General features: G+C 36.3%; 2 protein-coding genes across 8 annotated transcripts in view; one reads left to right on the forward strand and one right to left on the reverse strand.

Annotated features, from left to right (window-relative positions):
• CRACD (capping protein inhibiting regulator of actin dynamics) overlaps positions 1 to 17,466 on the reverse strand; it is a 384,229-nt gene that overhangs the window by 82,483 nt on the left and 284,280 nt on the right. The window lies entirely within an intron of this gene.
• The window catches only part of AASDH (aminoadipate-semialdehyde dehydrogenase), a 39,678-nt gene that overhangs the window by 9,054 nt on the left and 13,158 nt on the right, over positions 1 to 17,466 (forward strand). For all 6 annotated transcript variants that reach the window (XM_082464453.1, XM_082464451.1, XM_082464450.1 and 3 more), the window contains 7 exons: positions 5,138 to 5,330; positions 12,016 to 12,257; positions 12,630 to 12,736; positions 13,272 to 13,444; positions 13,876 to 14,068; positions 15,120 to 15,235; positions 16,264 to 17,059. In XM_082464453.1, the coding sequence (XP_082320579.1) occupies positions 5,138 to 5,330; positions 12,016 to 12,257; positions 12,630 to 12,736; positions 13,272 to 13,444; positions 13,876 to 14,068; positions 15,120 to 15,235; positions 16,264 to 17,059 (1,820 nt within the window). The remainder of the gene's footprint in view (positions 1 to 5,137; positions 5,331 to 12,015; positions 12,258 to 12,629; positions 12,737 to 13,271; positions 13,445 to 13,875; positions 14,069 to 15,119; positions 15,236 to 16,263; positions 17,060 to 17,466) is intronic.

The following is a 17,466-nucleotide window of genomic DNA, read 5'->3' on the forward strand; positions in this document are numbered from 1 at the left end:
GCACTGGGCCTAACAGGCAGGAATTGTCTGTAAGGTGAGAGCAAATATGTGCTCAGTGAGGGATGAGGGGCTAATTTGTGAGTAGAGTGTACAAATTTCTTGGTAGCTATTTTGTGCTTGAACTTAATGAACTCTATTTGCTTATTAAACCCTTCTTGGTTTACTTTTAGGTTCACAAGTAAGCAAAGTGCTAAATAATTGGATTCTGAAAGATGAAATGTTAAGATATCCAATTTAGAAATTGAAACAGTGATGTTAAATTTTCTATTTGATTTGGACTTAAATCACCAAGCTAGGGAGTACCAAATTTCAGCTGACTCCCCAAATGTTATCAGAATAACCTGTTAGTAAGATAAAGCTGAGTTTATTGGTTACATTGGTAGGAGAGAATGCTGCCTACCTCCAAGAGTATGATGGTCTCAGAGGGAGAAGGGCAGGATCTTATTTACTGAGATTTTGAAGTAAGGTAGATCTTTTTTTTTTAAATTAAGTAATTTATTTATTTTTGGTTGCATTGGGTCTTCGTTGCTGTGCACGGGCTTTCTCTAGTTGCAGCGAAGCAGGGGCTGCTCTTCTTTGCGGTCCGCGGGCTTCTCATTGCGGTGGCTTCTTTTGTTGCAGAGCACGGGCTCTAGGCTCGTGGCCTTCAGTAGCTGTGGCTTGCGGGCTTCAGTACTTGTGGCTCGCGGGCTTCAGTACTTGTGGCTCGCAGGCTCTAGAGCACAGGCTCAGTAGTTGTGGTGCACGGGCTTAGTTGCTCCACAGCATGTGGGATCTTCCCGGACCAGGGCTCGAACCCGTGTCCCCCGCATTGGCAGGCGGATTCTTTATTTATGTATTTATTTTATTTATTTTTGTCTGCATTGGGTCTTCGTTGCTGCGCGCAGGCTTTCTCTAGTTGCGACGAAGGTGGGCTACTCTTAGTTGCGGTTTGCGGGCTTCTCATTGCGGTGGCTTCTCTTGTTGTGGAGCATGGGCTCTAGGTGCGCGGGCTTCAGTAGTTGTGGCTCGCGGGCTCTAGAGCGCAGGCTCAGTAGTTGTGGTGCACGGACTTAGTTGCTCCGCGGCATGTGGGATCTTCCTGGACCAGGGATCAAACCCGTGTCCCCTGCATTGGCAGGCGGATTCTTAACCACTGCACCACGAAGGAAGTCCCTGGCAGGTGGATTCTTAACCACTGCACCACCAGGGAGGTTCCTAGATCTTTCAATACAGGGGCTTAATGTAAGGATTGGGTAAGGTTTGTGATATAATCATGATGGATTGGTGGAAATAGCAAAGGAACTTTTGAGAAAAGAGGTTCAGAGAGTCTTGGGTTGTAAACTGTTTTTGATGCTTTTGCTAAAGAGATGATTTGGTTTTCATTAATGAACAATAAAGTTATATGTAACTTCTGTTTTCTTGGTTTAGAGTCTCCTAGAATAATAAAACTGTGCTAATGAAGACAATGTAAATAGTAAGTCCTATTAATATAGGCAGTAAAGTCAGTAAACTGTGTGAGGGTAAACCTTTTTTGTTTTGTTTTTTTTAGCTGTGACAGTACTACTCTCTGAAAGCAGATTATGGGACTTTGATTTGCTTTTTGTCTTTTGCTTTATTGTTTTAATAAGAACATGTGAGAAGAATTGTGTTGTTTATGCCCATAGACATTTTACAAAGACAGATATGGTATCTTCTGTAGTGATAACATGGAATTGAACTTCCCTTAAAATATTTACTAATCTTTCTAGATTATGCCAAAACAAAAAAAGAAAAAAAAGCTGAATAGCTGCTCTTTGATAGCTGTGCATCAAATATATAGTCTTTAGTTGTATAAGCATTTTAGTTTTTAAGGAACTGTTTTGTTTTTGTGCACAGTTACCTAGTTTGATTGCAGAGTCAGAAATGAAATGGAAATTTAAAACTCCTTTTGTTTCAGTCAAAGAAGAAAAGTAGCTCAGTGAAGTTAAAAAAAAGTAAAAAAAAAAGAAAAAAAAAAGTAGAACTTTTCTATTATTTTATTGTGGCTTTTTTTAAGCCCCCTTTCACTTCTGGAGCTTGATGACTTAATATAGTACTCTGAAGGAATGCCCAACAAAACATATCCTTTTTATATATTTGTTTAGATTATTTATCTTGTTAAATATATTTTTGTAATCATATCTTAAAGAGAAGTACATGGGCTTCCCTGGTGGCGCAGTGGTTTAAACTCTACCTGCCAATGCAGGGGACATGGGTTCGAGCCCTAGCCCGGGAAGATCCCACATGCTGCGAAGCAACTAAGCCCGTGCGCCGCAACTACTGAGCCTGCGCTCTAGAGCTCACGAGCCACAACTGCTGAAGCCCTTGCACCTAGAGCCTGTGCTCCGCAACAAGAGAAGCCACCGCAATGAGAAGCCTGTGCACCGCAACAAAGAGCAGCCCTCGCTTGCCGCAACTAGAGAAAGCACAGCAGTGAAGACCCATGGCAATCAAAAATAAATAAAATAAATTTATTTTAAAAAAAATTATATATATATATATATATATACACATATATATAAAATTAGATTTAAAAACCTATATTGTTGGGGAAGAAAAACTTTACCCTCTTAAGTTCAGTGTCTGGGAACTTGTGAATTAGACTGACAAATGACAGATTAACAGAGAAAAAATGTTTATTCATATACATATGGGAGCTAACAAAAGAAATAGCTCGCTCATTGTAGGGGAGGCAAACTTTTACCTTTGTCAATGAAAATTCAATTAACAAATTAAGAAGAAAAAAGGGAATTTTATTCGAGCCAAACTGAGGATTATAACCCGAGAGAGTCTCAGAAAGCTCTGAGAACTGTTCTGCCTGTTAAAAGTCGAAGGCACACTCATACATTTTCTGGACAAATGATCATATGCCAAAATGACATACTGATATTTTACATAAAGTTCTCCAAAGATATATATAGTCCAGGTAAGCATGTACAAAGCGAGTTGCAAGTCATTACGACCCCCTACAGAGTTGGGAAAGAATGCTGTTCTTTTAAGAAGTCACATTGCTAGCATCAGAAGAAAGGGGGGAGAAATTATCTTTTACAGTGGAGGAGGCATTCGCATCTTTGAGGAGGCTTGCTTAAGTTGTAATGCAGATGCACGCTGCACAGTTGGGAAGGAGGTGGGGGAGACCCAAACAGACACAGAGAATTTGATGTTTAAATTTTCTTTTCTCGCCTTAAAACGTAAATTTTATTTCATCACTTTTTACCGTCTTAGGGTTCTTTTTGGCTGGGTCTGAGAATTAGATTGACAAAAGAAAGGTCAACGGAAGAAAAGCATACATTTAAGTATAGCAAGTTTTATGTGGCACAGGATCCTTCATAAGGAATGACCCAAAGAGATGACAAGACTATATTAGGTTAAACAAAGAAAGGCAATTGTGGAAAAGTGACTAAACTGTGTGGGGAGGCTAAAGGAAGATAAGAATTATTTTAACCAGGTCTGTTTGTATAGAGTTCTCTTGCTTTCAGCATCTCATCCTTGATATTAAGAACATTACTTTCCTTCTGGTATAGGGAGGACATCTTTCATGTGGGAATTTCATCTGCCTTTATGAAAAACAGGAAGGTCAGAGTGTTTTTGTTTTGCTGTTTCTCAAGTGCCTTTAACTCAAAATGGTCAATATACCAGAGCTGCATATTTTGGGGTAGCATGTTCTGAACTCCATCATTAAATGCTTAAAGTTGGGGCTTATCTACCTAACTTAGTAGGGGAAAGGGAGGGGAAGAAAGGCTTCTATGGGAAATACAAATTGGTTTCTTTAGGAAAGACAAAAGCAGATAAGAAACTTTGTGGTAATGTTGGGCTATGCATATGAGGGTAGTTTCATCATGTCGTCAGGGCCATAAAACTCCCCAGTAGAGGGGTTTATGGTGGGTTTACTCTTGGTGTACTTTTGGGAGTAAAAGTCACCCTGAAGATGGAATTTATGGTAGTCTCATTCCCCAGAAGTTTCTGCTATCAATCAGATAAGGGAAGCTCCAGGAAGGCTTCTTTCTGCATCTGTTGAATCCAAAATGTCTTCAGCTTAAAATAATCTTCATACCAACCCTAGGGTTCCAAGTGGGTCCCCACAATACCATACTTGAAGATATTTTGAAGTTAAGGTAATCCCTGCTTTTAGATAGAGTGAGTTTTGTGTCTTTAAATTGAAAAGTGTTATAGGCTCATCGCTGACCATCCATGCTCTATAATACCCTTATCACATATATTCTGTTCTGCTCTTTGTTGAGTTACTGAGAGAAAATGCCAAATAATGGGAAAAGGGAGTCAGAGGTCTCTATTAATCATCATTCAATAAGTATTATAGAAGAAGTCAAGATTCTACCTGAAAAACAGAACTGGGATTATATATCAGGGATCTATTACAAGGAATTGGCTTACACTTGTGGGGCTGGCTAAGCAAGACTGAAGTCCATTGGGTAGACAATTAGAAAAGGGGTGATTGTGAACAGACTGGAACCCCATGGGCATGTGCTTGTCCACAGGCAAGTCAGGGAAGAGGATCCAGGGGAAAGGGAGAGTAACTGCTGAACTAGCTAATTGCTGATCCAGCTGCTGTTCGGAGTCTTCAGAGAAGGCCTGAACACTCTCTTAAAGGCCTTCCAACTGAGTTAATCCAGCCAACACAGGATAACCTCCCTTTTGATTAAAGTCAGCTTATCAGGGACTTTAATCATATCTACAAAATCCCTTCACAGCAGCACCTAAGCTAGTGTTTGATTGAATAAATGGGAGAAGGTATGTGTGCTATCAAATGACAGCTGTCCGCCTTCTGTCCTCCAACTGTCTAGAGAGAATATCCCTTGTCTTCTACCCTAACGGGAAACATACTATCAATAGAAAGGGAATTCTGAGGGCCGTAATTCAGTCCAGTCAAGTTGATGCATCAGAAGGCCATCACATATGATAAAATACATCATGGTAAAAAGTGGCTTTGCTTTAAATGGCTTTTAATCCTTACATTTATAAAGAAGAGTTCTAGAATTAATAGCACCGTTTTGGTTAATCTAAGAGAAAAAAAAAATCTGGCCAACATCTGGAAACTTAATGGTTGTAAATACTTCTTTAGGATATGTGTTTACTAAATGTTAGGCATTTTTCATAATTACATTCTGTTTTGCCTTAGGGTGCTTTTTGAGATCACTCAAGAAGATGTTTTGTTTCTGGCTTCACCTCTGACCTTTGATCCTTCTGTTGTGGAAATATTTGTTGCTCTATCAAGTGGTGCCTCTCTGCTTATTGTACCAACTTCTGTCAAAGTGCTCCCGTCAAAATTAGCTGCTGTTCTCTTTTCCCATCACAGAGTGACTATTTTACAGGTACATTTTAGTAGCAAATGAAATGTTTTGTCTTTAATTATTCAGTATTCTAAGTGTGTTAGAGACTATTTTATATTCCTGTAGCTCTTTACAATGGATTAATGATAATCTAGTTAGATTATCAAGGGCTGTCTTCCTGATGATGTCGCCTTTTGTTTGTTTGAGAATGAAAAAAATCAGTTAATTCTGTCTAGAAAATTCTTTCACTATGTACTTTGTACATACTATAGTAACTAAAGGAACTTTTACTCAAATCTGTTGGGATATGCCTCTCTTGTCTTAAAGTTTTGAGTTTATTGTGTTTCCCACTAAAAGCTGCTTTAAGTAAGTTAAATTATAATTGACTTAGAAATTTAGATTTTCTGATTTTTACATCGGTATGTTTTATATTAACCTAAAAATATATATTTTTTAAGTTTGGCATTTTTGAAGATTTAAAAAATATATATGTGAAAGTATGTGACTTGTACTCTAGCCTAAAGATATAGCATTGCAAGTGGTTAATGAAACTAGAGAGAATTAATAAAATTATATGCATATCATGATAAAATTTTTTAAAATGAGACTTGAGAGGATGTTAAATTTCTTCCCAGAGACAGAATTTGATGCTGACTTTCTTTTTAGGAAATGTGTTTTTCTTCCTATTAAAAAAACCATTATATATAAATGAAATGAGTATAGCAATGCAGTTTGCTAGGTATCAGTGGTATAAATTCTCATCTGTTGGTGAATCATTCTATGAATCTGGGCAAGATTTTAATACAACTTTTATTTTCCTGTAAAATTCAAGGAGCATAATTTTTCAGGGAATATTTGCTAAGTACCTTAATAGTGTCTTACACCTCTCTAAATCTGACCCCCTTGCTTAATGTTAAAGCACAATCTCAGATAAATTTACTTTAGCAGTGGTTTTTAACTTTTCTGGGATCATAGATCCTTCTGAGAAATGGATACACATTTACTAACTCTGTTCCCGAAATACAGCAAATTTCGCATATAGTTTCATTGTGATTTTATATAACTCACAATACATATTTACTTGGAATATTATGAGCAGATCACATTTGACTTGGTTTGAGTAAGGAAGAGAAGCACAAAAGCTGACAGACTAACCTTTCTTTCGTATAAGACACATGTCTTGTAGTGAATTTTAGCTTTATTTTATTATCAGGGTTCACCTTTTCCCTCCAGAGTCAATTTCTTACCAAATAATATGTAAGTCATCAAGGAGATACATATATATATATATATATATTTTAAGAGCTCCTTTTACAGATTTTATTTACAGATAACGTTGCCCAAACCTAATTGGATATTAAACAAGGATCTTAAAAGCTCTCAAAGAGAATACATGCTACTAAAGTTTTGAGAATTGGAAAAAATAGAATATCTTGAGTTATTACGGGAGAGAAAGGCCCCAAAGTGAGATGGACTAAGCCTCTGAGGAAATTAAGAACCTCTTTATCTCAGGAGTAAGAGTTTTCTCTTGCGAAGAAAGGGCCAGTATTTGGTTTCTTACAAACCTAAAGTATATTTGGGAATTTTTTGCGTACTCTGGGTAACAAAGTTATATTATTTAAACTTGATGCCTTTTAAAAGTGAAACCTTTTAGTTAGAGCAAAATCTTAGGTTGCTAGCTACCAAAGGGTCAACATAAGTGTTTTTCATTTTTACGTAAATTTTTACTTAGACAATCTGGAAGAAAACTATAATATTTTCTATCACGTTTTTCTGTTATTTGCTAAGTCCTGTTTTCCTATGCCTAAGGTGATTTGGTAGCAAAGGATGTTGAGTTGTCCTGTGCCAATAAATTGATCATTTCAGTTTATCAGTATCTGAAAAGTGTTACTATGCTTTACCTTGCTGAATATTCATAGTTGTGCATTCATTTGTAGAGTTCAAAGTTGAAATTATCCTTAACACTAGAAATTAGGCCAGAATGTTTCAGATTTGCTTTACTGAAAATGGAGAGCAGGACCATTCAGTCGTCATTTTGACAAGAGATTTTCCTTATGATAAAAGTCTTGGGGGCTTCCCTGGTGGCGCAGTGGTTAAGAATCTGCCTGCCAATGCAAGGGACATGGGTTCGAGCCCTGGCCTGGGAAAATCCCACATGCCGCGGAGCAACTAAGCCCGTGCGCCACAACTACTGAGCCTGCACTCAAGAGCCCGCAAGTGACAACTACTGAGCCCACGTGCCACAACTACTGAAGCCTGTGCGCCTAGAGCCCATGCTCCGCAACAGGAGAAACCACGACAATGAAAAGCCCATGCACCACAATGAAGAGTAGCCCCTGCTCACCGCAACTAGAGAAAGCCCGCGCACAGCAACGATGACCCAACACAGCCAAAAATAAAAACAAACAAATAAATAAATAAATTTATTTAAAAAAAAACACAACTCTTGGTGGAACAGTTAAGAGCTTGATTTAGGATCATTTCAGGATAAATAGGGTGACCACTGTAATTTATTACCAAAAACTTGGAATCCTGAGAGTGAATGAAAGCACTAAATTCCCAGACAGTAATCTGGAACAATAAGTACATACTGGGATATAGGGTCATTCTACTACTTAAATATTTTGACAAGCCATGACCTTAAATAATCTCCCCAAATTAAAATTCAAGTTGTCCTTTTAGCTTTTATTGAAAGAAGCCATTTTAAAATCTTTATTCACGTAACCTCTGGCTACAGCCAAGTGAGGAGATTGGCAGATATGCTCCCCAAAAAGCAACTATAAAGCTGGACAAAATTGACAAAAATAACCATTTCAACACTTTAGAAATCAACTAAAGGCATATAACTATCTGAAACATGTTTATTTTTTTTTGTTTTTATTTTTTTTAACAGAAATATGTTTACATTTTTAAAAACTGCTGAACTTTGCTTTAGAAAAGGGAATCTGTGGCATTCTAGCCAGCAAGAAGGGCCTACAGCTCCAATAGCCTGAGGTTGCTATGGTGAGGAGGGCAAGCACATTCCTGACTGACCTTGAGGCTATGTGCATGCATGTAAGAGACACAAAAGAGCCCATGGAAAATAAAAGCTGGATCAGACTTGAAAATGACCTAACTTTGAATGAGCTCCCCTATCCACACACAGATCCATCTATACAGACAATCTGTCCAGTCACTGGTTGACATCTGAGCTATGCAGACATGAGGCGACCCTTAGGAAGTAAGACTTAAAAATGAAAACAAGAATATGTATTTTGGGACTTCCCTGGTGGTCCAGTGGGAAAGAATCTGCTTTACAATGCCGGGGACACAGGTTCGATCCCTGGTCAGGGAACTAAGATCTCACATGCCGCAGGACAACTAAGCCTGCGTGCCACAACTACTGAGCTCGTGCACTTCAACTAGAGAACCTGCGTGCTGCAAACCACAGAGCCCACGCACTCTGGATCCTGCACACCACAACTAGAGAGAGAAAAACCCTCATGCCAAAACTAGAGAGAAGCCCGCGGACCGCAACGAAAGATCCCGTGTGCTGCAACTAAGACCTGATGCAGCCAAAAAAAAAAAAAAAAATGTATTTTAGGGAGTTCCCTGGCGGTCCAGCAGTTAGGATTCCAAGCTCTCACTGCCAAGGGCCAAAAAAAAAAGTATTTAATTAAATTAATTTATTTTTTGGCCATACCATGCAGCTTGTGGGATCTTAGTTCCCCCACCAGGGATTGAACCTGGGCCACGGCAGTGAAGGTGCTGAGTCTTAACCACCGGATCGCCAGGGAGTTCCCAAATACCTATTTTAAAAGCCAACTGAGCAGTGGCATCAGTGACCATACGGGGGAGACAATTTACAATGCAGGGGACCCGGGTTCGATCCCTGGTCAGGGAACTAGATCCCACATGCATGCTGCAACTGAGAGTTCGCATGTCACAACTAAGGAGTCCGCCTGCTGCAACTAAGGAGCCAGCAAGCAGCAACTAAGGAGCCTGCCTCCTGCAACTAAGACCTGGTGCAAAATTAATTAATTAATTAATTAATTTTTAAAAAAAGAAATATATTGTTATATCAAGAACATGATATCTGCCTGAAAATAGAGGTTCCAAATACATGAAGCAAAAATGGACAGAACTGAAAGGAGAAATAGACAACTCAATGGTTTGAAATTTTAGTGCCCTACTTTCAGTAATTCATTGAAAAACTATACAGAAATCAATGTGCATATAATAAAGAAGACTTGAATAACATTATCAGTCAAATTCCATATGTAGAACACTCCATCCACCAAATGCAGAGTACACATTTCCTAGGATAAGTCATATGCTAGGCTACAAAATAAGTCTCAGGAAATGTAAAATGTGTTGATGAAAAATTAGTCAATCTAAGAAAGAAATAAAGAATGTTCTTTGAGCCAAACTGAGGATTATAACCCGGGAGACAGTCTTTCAGAAAGATCTGAGGACCCTTCTGCCTGTTAGAAGTCAAAGCACAATTATGTACATTTTCGAGACAAAGAGTTATACATCGAAGTGACATATTGATAGTTTACATAGTCTAGATCTGCACATATAAGGCAAGTAGTGGGTCATTGTGACCCGTCACAGGATTAAGAAAGGAATGTTATCTTCTAAGGATTACCTTGTTGGTGCGAGGAGAAATTTGCTTTTTATGATGAAGCAGGAATTTCTGTGTTTTCTAAGGAGGTCTGGTTAATGTATAATGCAGATGCACATTGCACCGTAAAGCGAGGGTAGTGAGGCCCAAATGGGCAGAGAAAGAATTTTATGTTAAAAAATTTTTTTTTGTCCTGCCTTAAAAATAATTTTATTTCATCAAATGTGACTAAGTGGGATTTGTCCCAGGAATGCACATTTGCTTTAACATCCAAAAATCCACTGATGCTATATACTAGATAAAGAATAATGGACAAGAAGCACATAATTATGTCAGCAGATGCAGAAAAATTATTTGGCAAATCCAATGCCAATGATTAAAAAAAAAAAGTCAACAAACTAGGAATAGAAGGGAACTTCCCCAACATGATAAAGGATGTCTACAAAAAGACTACAGCTAACATTATAATTGGATAAAAGACTGAATGCTTTCACCCTAAGATTGGGAACAAGGCAAGGATGTTTGCTTTTTCACTTCTCTTCAACATTATTCTGGTTGTTCTAGCCAGTGCAATAAAGCAAAAAGGAAGAAAGAAATTAAGCACCCACACTGGACAGGAAGAAGTAAAACTATTTGCAGACGACATGGGGGAACTACTAGAACTAATAAACAAGTTCAGCAAGGTTGGAGGGTACAAGATCAATATGCAAAATCAACTATATTTCTACATTATAGAAAAAAAAGCCCAAAAATGAAATTAAGAAAATAATTATATTCACAATAGCATCAAAAATAATAAAATAGGAATAAATTTAAAGAAGAGCAAGGCTTGTACGATGAAAACTATAGAACATTGTTGATAGAAATTGAAGAGCTAAATAAATGAAGAGACATTTCATGTTTATGGATTGGACGTCTCAATATTGTCAAGATTGCATTTCTCCCTATGAATTAAACCCAGTCCCTATCAAAATCCTGATAGACTTTTTTGGGGGAGAAATTGACAAGCTGATCCTAAATTTTATATGGAAATTCAAAAGCTAGTCCTGATCCATACAATAGAATAAAAAGTCCTGTGGTCTGAGTGTTTGTGTCCCCCCAGAATTCATATGGGGCCTTTGGGACTGCTTAGGTCATGAGGGTGAAGCCCTCATGAATGGGATTTAGTGCCCTTGTAAAAAAGACCCCACAGAGCTTCCTATCCCCTTTCACCATATGCAGACACAGCAAGAAGTCTAACCTGGAAGAGAGCGCTCACCAGAACCTGACCATGCTGGCACCCTGGTCTTGGACTTCTATCCTCCAAGAACTGTGAGAAATAAACTTCTGCTGTTTATAACCTACCCAGTCTACAGTATTTTGTTATAGCAGCCTGAACAGACTAAGACAAAAAAGAATGAACTATTGATATATACAACATGAATCACAAAGTATTTTCACTGAACATACAGTAAAAGATGCTAGGTCAAAACAATACATGTTGTATGATTCCATTTTTATAAAATTCTAGAAAATGTCAGCTGATCATCAGTGACAAAAAATAGATCAGCGGTTGTCTGGAGGAGAGGTCCAGTTGGAGGGAAGAATTACAATGGTACATAGGTGATTTTAGGGTTGAAGGATATGTTCATTATCTGGATTGTGGTGATGGTTTCACTGATAATATATCTCAAAATTTGTATTGTACACTTTAAATATGTATAGTTTATTGTATGTCAATTATATTATCTTAATAAAGTTGTTTTTTAAAATCTTTATTCATTGTTTTGCTTAGGCACTTCCTTAACACTTTTATATACTTTTTCTACATAGAAATAATGGGAAAGGAAATGTAAATTCATTTTATAGATTTTTGTCCTTGTAAACATTTTTGTCTAAAGTGCATGATGAAACATAATTAATATTTGCTTATTTTTTACTGAAGCAAAATTTATGTTCACATTAAAAATGTAATGCTGCTTCAGTAGTTTTCCAAATATGATTTGTCATTTAGTAAACACAGCCTTAATTTCCTTGTGAGCTCCCAATGTTAAGCTTTGGACTAATCACTACAGTGTGTTGTTTTTTTTTTTTTTAAAGAAGTGATGGGAAAGAAATAATTTATTTTTAATGTATCTACAGGCAACACCGACATTGCTTAGAAGATTTGGATCTCAGCGTATCAAGTCAACTGTTTTATCAACCAATACTTCTCTTCGAGTATTGGCCCTTGGTGGCGAAGCATTTCCATCATTAACTGTTCTCAAAAGCTGGAGAGGAATAGGCAATAAAACACAAATATTTAATGTTTATGGTATCACAGAGGTATCAAGTTGGGCAACTTTTTACAGGATACCAGAGAAAATTCTTAACTCTACTTTGAAGTAAGGGTTTCAGTTACTTCAGGGTAGGGTAGAGAGAAACTGTTATTTTTCCAGTATCTTAGCACAAATAGTATTTTTGATAGGCACTGGAGTAATATTTTATAAACACTATTTTATCTAGAATTTTAAGCTGGGAATCCAGAACCTTTCTTATTTTAACTGGTGCTACAGATCCTGCTAGAGGTTTTTGTAAATAAACAGCAATGAATAACATGATAACTTTTCCACCTAACCTTTTCCTCTTGTCAATCTTTGAATTATAACAAAAACTTTATTTTTCTTTATTTGGTACAATGTGATTTAAATACACTGGTAAATTTTCTATTCAAATGAAAAATTTTAAATTTGGTTTGGGTTGTTGTGTTTTCATAGATGTGAATTGCCTGTACAACTGGGATTTCCACTGCTTGGAACAGTAGTTGAAGTCAAAGATACTAATGGTTTCACAGTTCAAGAAGGCAATGGCCAAGTATTTTTAGGTTGTTTTACATTTGTTGATTGGGAATAATTTCTTTTTTTTTTTTTCAAGAAAAAAAATCTGATGTGTTAATTTTATTCTTTCCTCAATTATTCTTAAGTCTAGTATTCTTTTCAGTGATGGTAATTTTTAATCTCATCATCACAGTCATGAAACATTTAATTAGTTACCATAATTATTTCAGATAACAATGTCTAATACTCTAAGAGAAGATATAAAAGTAATTTAGAAACTGTAAATTGGTTGTTTGTATTTCTGTTTATAGCCAAAATTCTATTTAATTAGTATTTTAAGAATATTTTTAATCACATGTATTTTTAGAACTAGATTGTGTTTCGTCCCTTTGCTTATTTTACTAAGGTTCTTATTGTATATAATTTTATCAGATAACATTTAAAAGTGAATCCCCCTTTTTATATAAATATTCAAACTTTGAAACTTAGTAACTGAGCTTTTGGAGGTGTTCTGATTTCATGGTTTTTAATATATTTTCCATGAATTTTTAAAATTACATTGTTGTTTATATCTTGTGAAAGGTGGCAGAAATAGAGTATGTTTTCTTGATGATGAAATGACAGTACCACTTGGCACAATGAGGGCTACAGGAGACTTTGTGACTATAAAAGATGGAGAGATATTTTTCTTGGGACGAAAGGACAGTCAGATCAAACGTCATGGCAAACGTCTTAACATTGAACTTGTGCAACAGGTAGAACTGTTTAAATATTAAATATCTATTAATATATGTAGGTATTAGAGGCAGCCATAACTACTTTTCTGTTCCAGGGTTCTCTGTCAGTATTATTTAAACCTAAGACTTTTGTGTTAGTGATGAATTACAGTAGAAGATATGGATAATACATTGTGCACTTTATTCTCAGCATGAAGAGTTGTTTTTTAAATAAGTGACAAAGTGGATTTTGATAACTGTGAAAATAAGTTGACTTATTTTGCTCTGGGAGCTATTATTTTTGGAAAACATTAAGAACCCTGTGTGCTGGTAATAGTGATAGTAGGAAACAATTTTTAAAAAATCTCTAGTGAATTACAGATTTTAATTTGACTGTATTGAATGCAGAGTATTTAGGAAATTTGTTTTTAAATGTCCTTATTGGCAAATTGAGATTATCTCTCTCATAGGTTGCTGAAGGTCTTCAACAAGTGGAGTCTTGTGCAGTTACATGGTATAATCAGGAAAAATTAATTTTGTTCATGGTGTCCAAAAATGATTTAGTAAAGGATTACATCTTTAAAGAACTGCAGAAACACCTTCCAAGTCATGCAATCCCGGATGAGCTTGTGTTGATTGATTCTCTACCATTTACATCTCATGGTAAAATAATTTGAAGCAGCTATGTTTCAGTGCCAAATGATACTAATTGTATTAACTAGTTTAAAGGCCACTTAAATCCTTATTATTATAAGTAATACTAATATATATTGTGGTAGACCCTCTGTTAAATACTTTGTATAATTAACTCATTTTATCTTCAGAAACTCCTGTGAGTAGGTGGTATTATTCCCATTTACTGATGTGGAAAATAAGGCTTAAGAGGTTAAATAATTTCCCCAAAATCACATTGCTAGTTAGTAGTAGAGTTGAAATTCTGTAGGACTGTTTGACTTCAAAACATGTGCTCTTAATCACCATAGTCTATTACTTTCCCAATTTCATCTTTATTTAATATTTCAGAATGTGGTTATTGCTCAGTAAATAGTACCATTTTTTTAGCTCTTTAAATGAGAGCAACATTAGCCCCTCCTTTCTTTTTTTTTCTTTTATTTAAAATTATTTATTTTTTGGCTGCGTTGGGTCTTTGTTGCTGCACGCGGGCTTTCTCTCCTTTTTTTTTTTTCTTTTTTAAAAATTATTTTTGGCTGCGTTGCGTCTTTGCTGCTGTGCGCGGGCTTTATGTAGTTGCGGTGAGCGGGGGCTACTCTGTTGTGGTGCACTAGTGTTGCGGTGAGCAGGCTTCTCATTGTCGTGGCTTCTCTTGTTGTGGAGCACGGGCTCTAGGCTCGCAGGCTTCAGTAATTGTGGCTCGCAGGCTCCAGAGCACAGGCTCAGTAGTTGTGGCGCACGGGCTTAGTTGCTCCGCGGCATGTGCGATCTTCCCAGACCAGGGATCGAACGGGTGTCCTCTGCATTGGCAGGCATCGGATTCCTAACCACTGCGCCACCAGGGAAGTCCCTCTTTTCTTCTTATCTGCTACCCACTACATTCTGGGTAGCATGGGACTGTCTTCTTGATTATTGATTCTGCATGACAAACTTTTATAGGATTTTCTAACCTTAACAATGAAAAATGTGTGTATTGTGACTAACAAAGACATGAAGGGGTCAAGCTGAAATTTAAAAATTGTTATTTCTCTTTTGTATTAAGGCAAAATTGATGTTTCTGAGTTAAATAAGATTTATTTAAACTCCATAGACTTGAAGTCTGAGTGTAAACTCAATGGAAAAGAGGAACTTTGGGAAAAATTACATCATTTGTGGAAGGTACAACTTTTAAGATACAAATTTGTTATTATAAAGAGGTCGTTGTATATCTTCAAGGAATGTAGCATCCTAATAAGTCTGATAAAATTTTCTAAGAATGTTACTGCTGCCCAGATGTTAAGTAGTATAGCTTTGTTTTATTCAATTTGTATTCAAATAAGGGTTAGGTTCTCTACTGCAAGATTAGATTAAGCTCCCTATATAGAAATTTATTGGAAGTGAGGTAGTCATAAAAGGCATGAGTAGACAAAACCTCTCTTGACATAACTTTTCCCTAAGAGGGTCAGTCAAGTGCAGTAACACTTGTCAGAGTTGAAAAAATAGCCGAATCTTGCTGTACCACAATCTGGGGTATAAAGGCTTAACATAATTATTCCAGAAGAACTTTCAGTAACAACATGTATGTTTCTGCTTAAGGAAATTAATATATATATATATATATATATATGTATATAACAATTAAAAACTTATTTTAAACTATATATATTTTATTACCTATGATTTACAGGTCAGTATAATTTTTCTTAGATAAAATTTGGAGTTTTCTAAAGGGTTCTAACAAGAGGATGTAACTGTACAGTCTTGTCTGAAAATAGAGGATATCTAGATAAAAGTAATATCCACTTCATTTTTAGATTCTTGGAAAATAATTTCGGTTTATGTGAAGTCAATGAAAATAATTATTCCTGTATTATAGAAACATCAGATATTGTTAATATCTGATATTAAATCAGGTGTTTTTATAATTCCATTCCCTATTGTATGGGTAGAAAAACTGCTCTAAAGGGAAGTATAATTTGCAGTTCTAGGGTAGTTTGTGACAAAATTGGTAGCATAATGATGGTCTCCTTTACTATACAGAAAATAATTTTAAAATTTATTTTAATTGTTAAAAAATTTATTTTGTGTGTGTTTTGTGTTCATCTCATTAATGTAGTTACCATCATCTATATATTACCTTTAAATGCTGAATTCTTTTGGTTTTAGATCTTTAACTTCACCATATTTCTCACTTCTCTAATCTGTAGTCTGTTCTGAGTCTCTCAGAAGACCCTTTGAAGGTTCCTGATGAGTCACTCTTCTTAAATAGTGGTGGAGATTCTTTGAAGTCCATACGGCTCCTCAATGAGATTGAAAACCTTGTTGGCACATCAGTACCTGGGCTTCTGGAAATTATTCTTAGCAGTTCTATTTTAGAGATTTACAATCACATCCTTCAAACAGTGTTTCCAGATGAAGATCTGACATTTAGCAAGAATTATGCCACAAAAAGAAAATACAGCGATGTTAATCAAGAGGAAACCAGTGGAAAATCTTTACATCAGGAATCTGTCATGCCTTTAAATTGTGACAGCGAGATCAATGCTTTTATTGCACTGAGCCGAGGGAGTCAGATTTTGTCTCTGAATACTACTAGGTTTTTAACTAAGTTGGAACATTGCCCTTCAGCCTATTCTTCTGATTTAATTTCACAGACTAACATTCAAAATATGAAAAGCTTAAATCCTCCAGCTCTTATTGGGAAGTCAAAAGATACGTCCTGTGTTGCAGAAGTTTCTGAAGAGGAAACATCTGTGATGGGGGCTGAAAAAATGGAGTTTCATGTGAGGTGGAGGTCAGACACAGGCAAATGTGTGGATGCTTCACCTCTGGTTGTAATACCAGCTGTTGATAAGTCATCTGCGACTGTGTACATTGGCTCCCATTCTCATAGAATGATGGCAGTTGATCTTTACTCTGGAAAGGTGAAATGGGAACAGATTTTGGGAGATCGCATTGAATCCTCAGCATGTGTATCTAAGTGTGGAAACTTTATTGTAGTGGGTAAGTTTCTGAATTTGATGTTTATAGAGTTAAATTTAATTACCATATGATAATGCTAGTAGGGCCAAGTTAAATTTAAAAAACCTATGTATAGTAGGTTTGGTTGCTGTCAAAGAATAATAGTTAACTACATGCTGATTCACAGTGTGGGCCTTGGGTCAGAGTTTCTGGGTTTGAAGCTAGCTCTAAAGCTGTTACCAGCTCTGTGACCTTCAACGAGGTGCTGAACTTCTTAGAACTTCATTTTTCTTATGAGTATATGGGCATAATAAATAAAACATGGTGCTGCATCACAGATTATCCCCAGACTTAATGGTTTAGACTAATAAACATTTATTTATTTATTTATTTATTGGGATATAGTTGCTTTAATAAACATTTATTATCTCACAGTTTCTATGGGTCAG

The sequence above is a fragment of the Balaenoptera physalus genome, assembly GCF_965194825.1.
Source record: "Balaenoptera physalus genome assembly, chromosome: 5".
Classification (NCBI taxonomy): domain Eukaryota; kingdom Metazoa; phylum Chordata; class Mammalia; order Artiodactyla; family Balaenopteridae; genus Balaenoptera; species Balaenoptera physalus.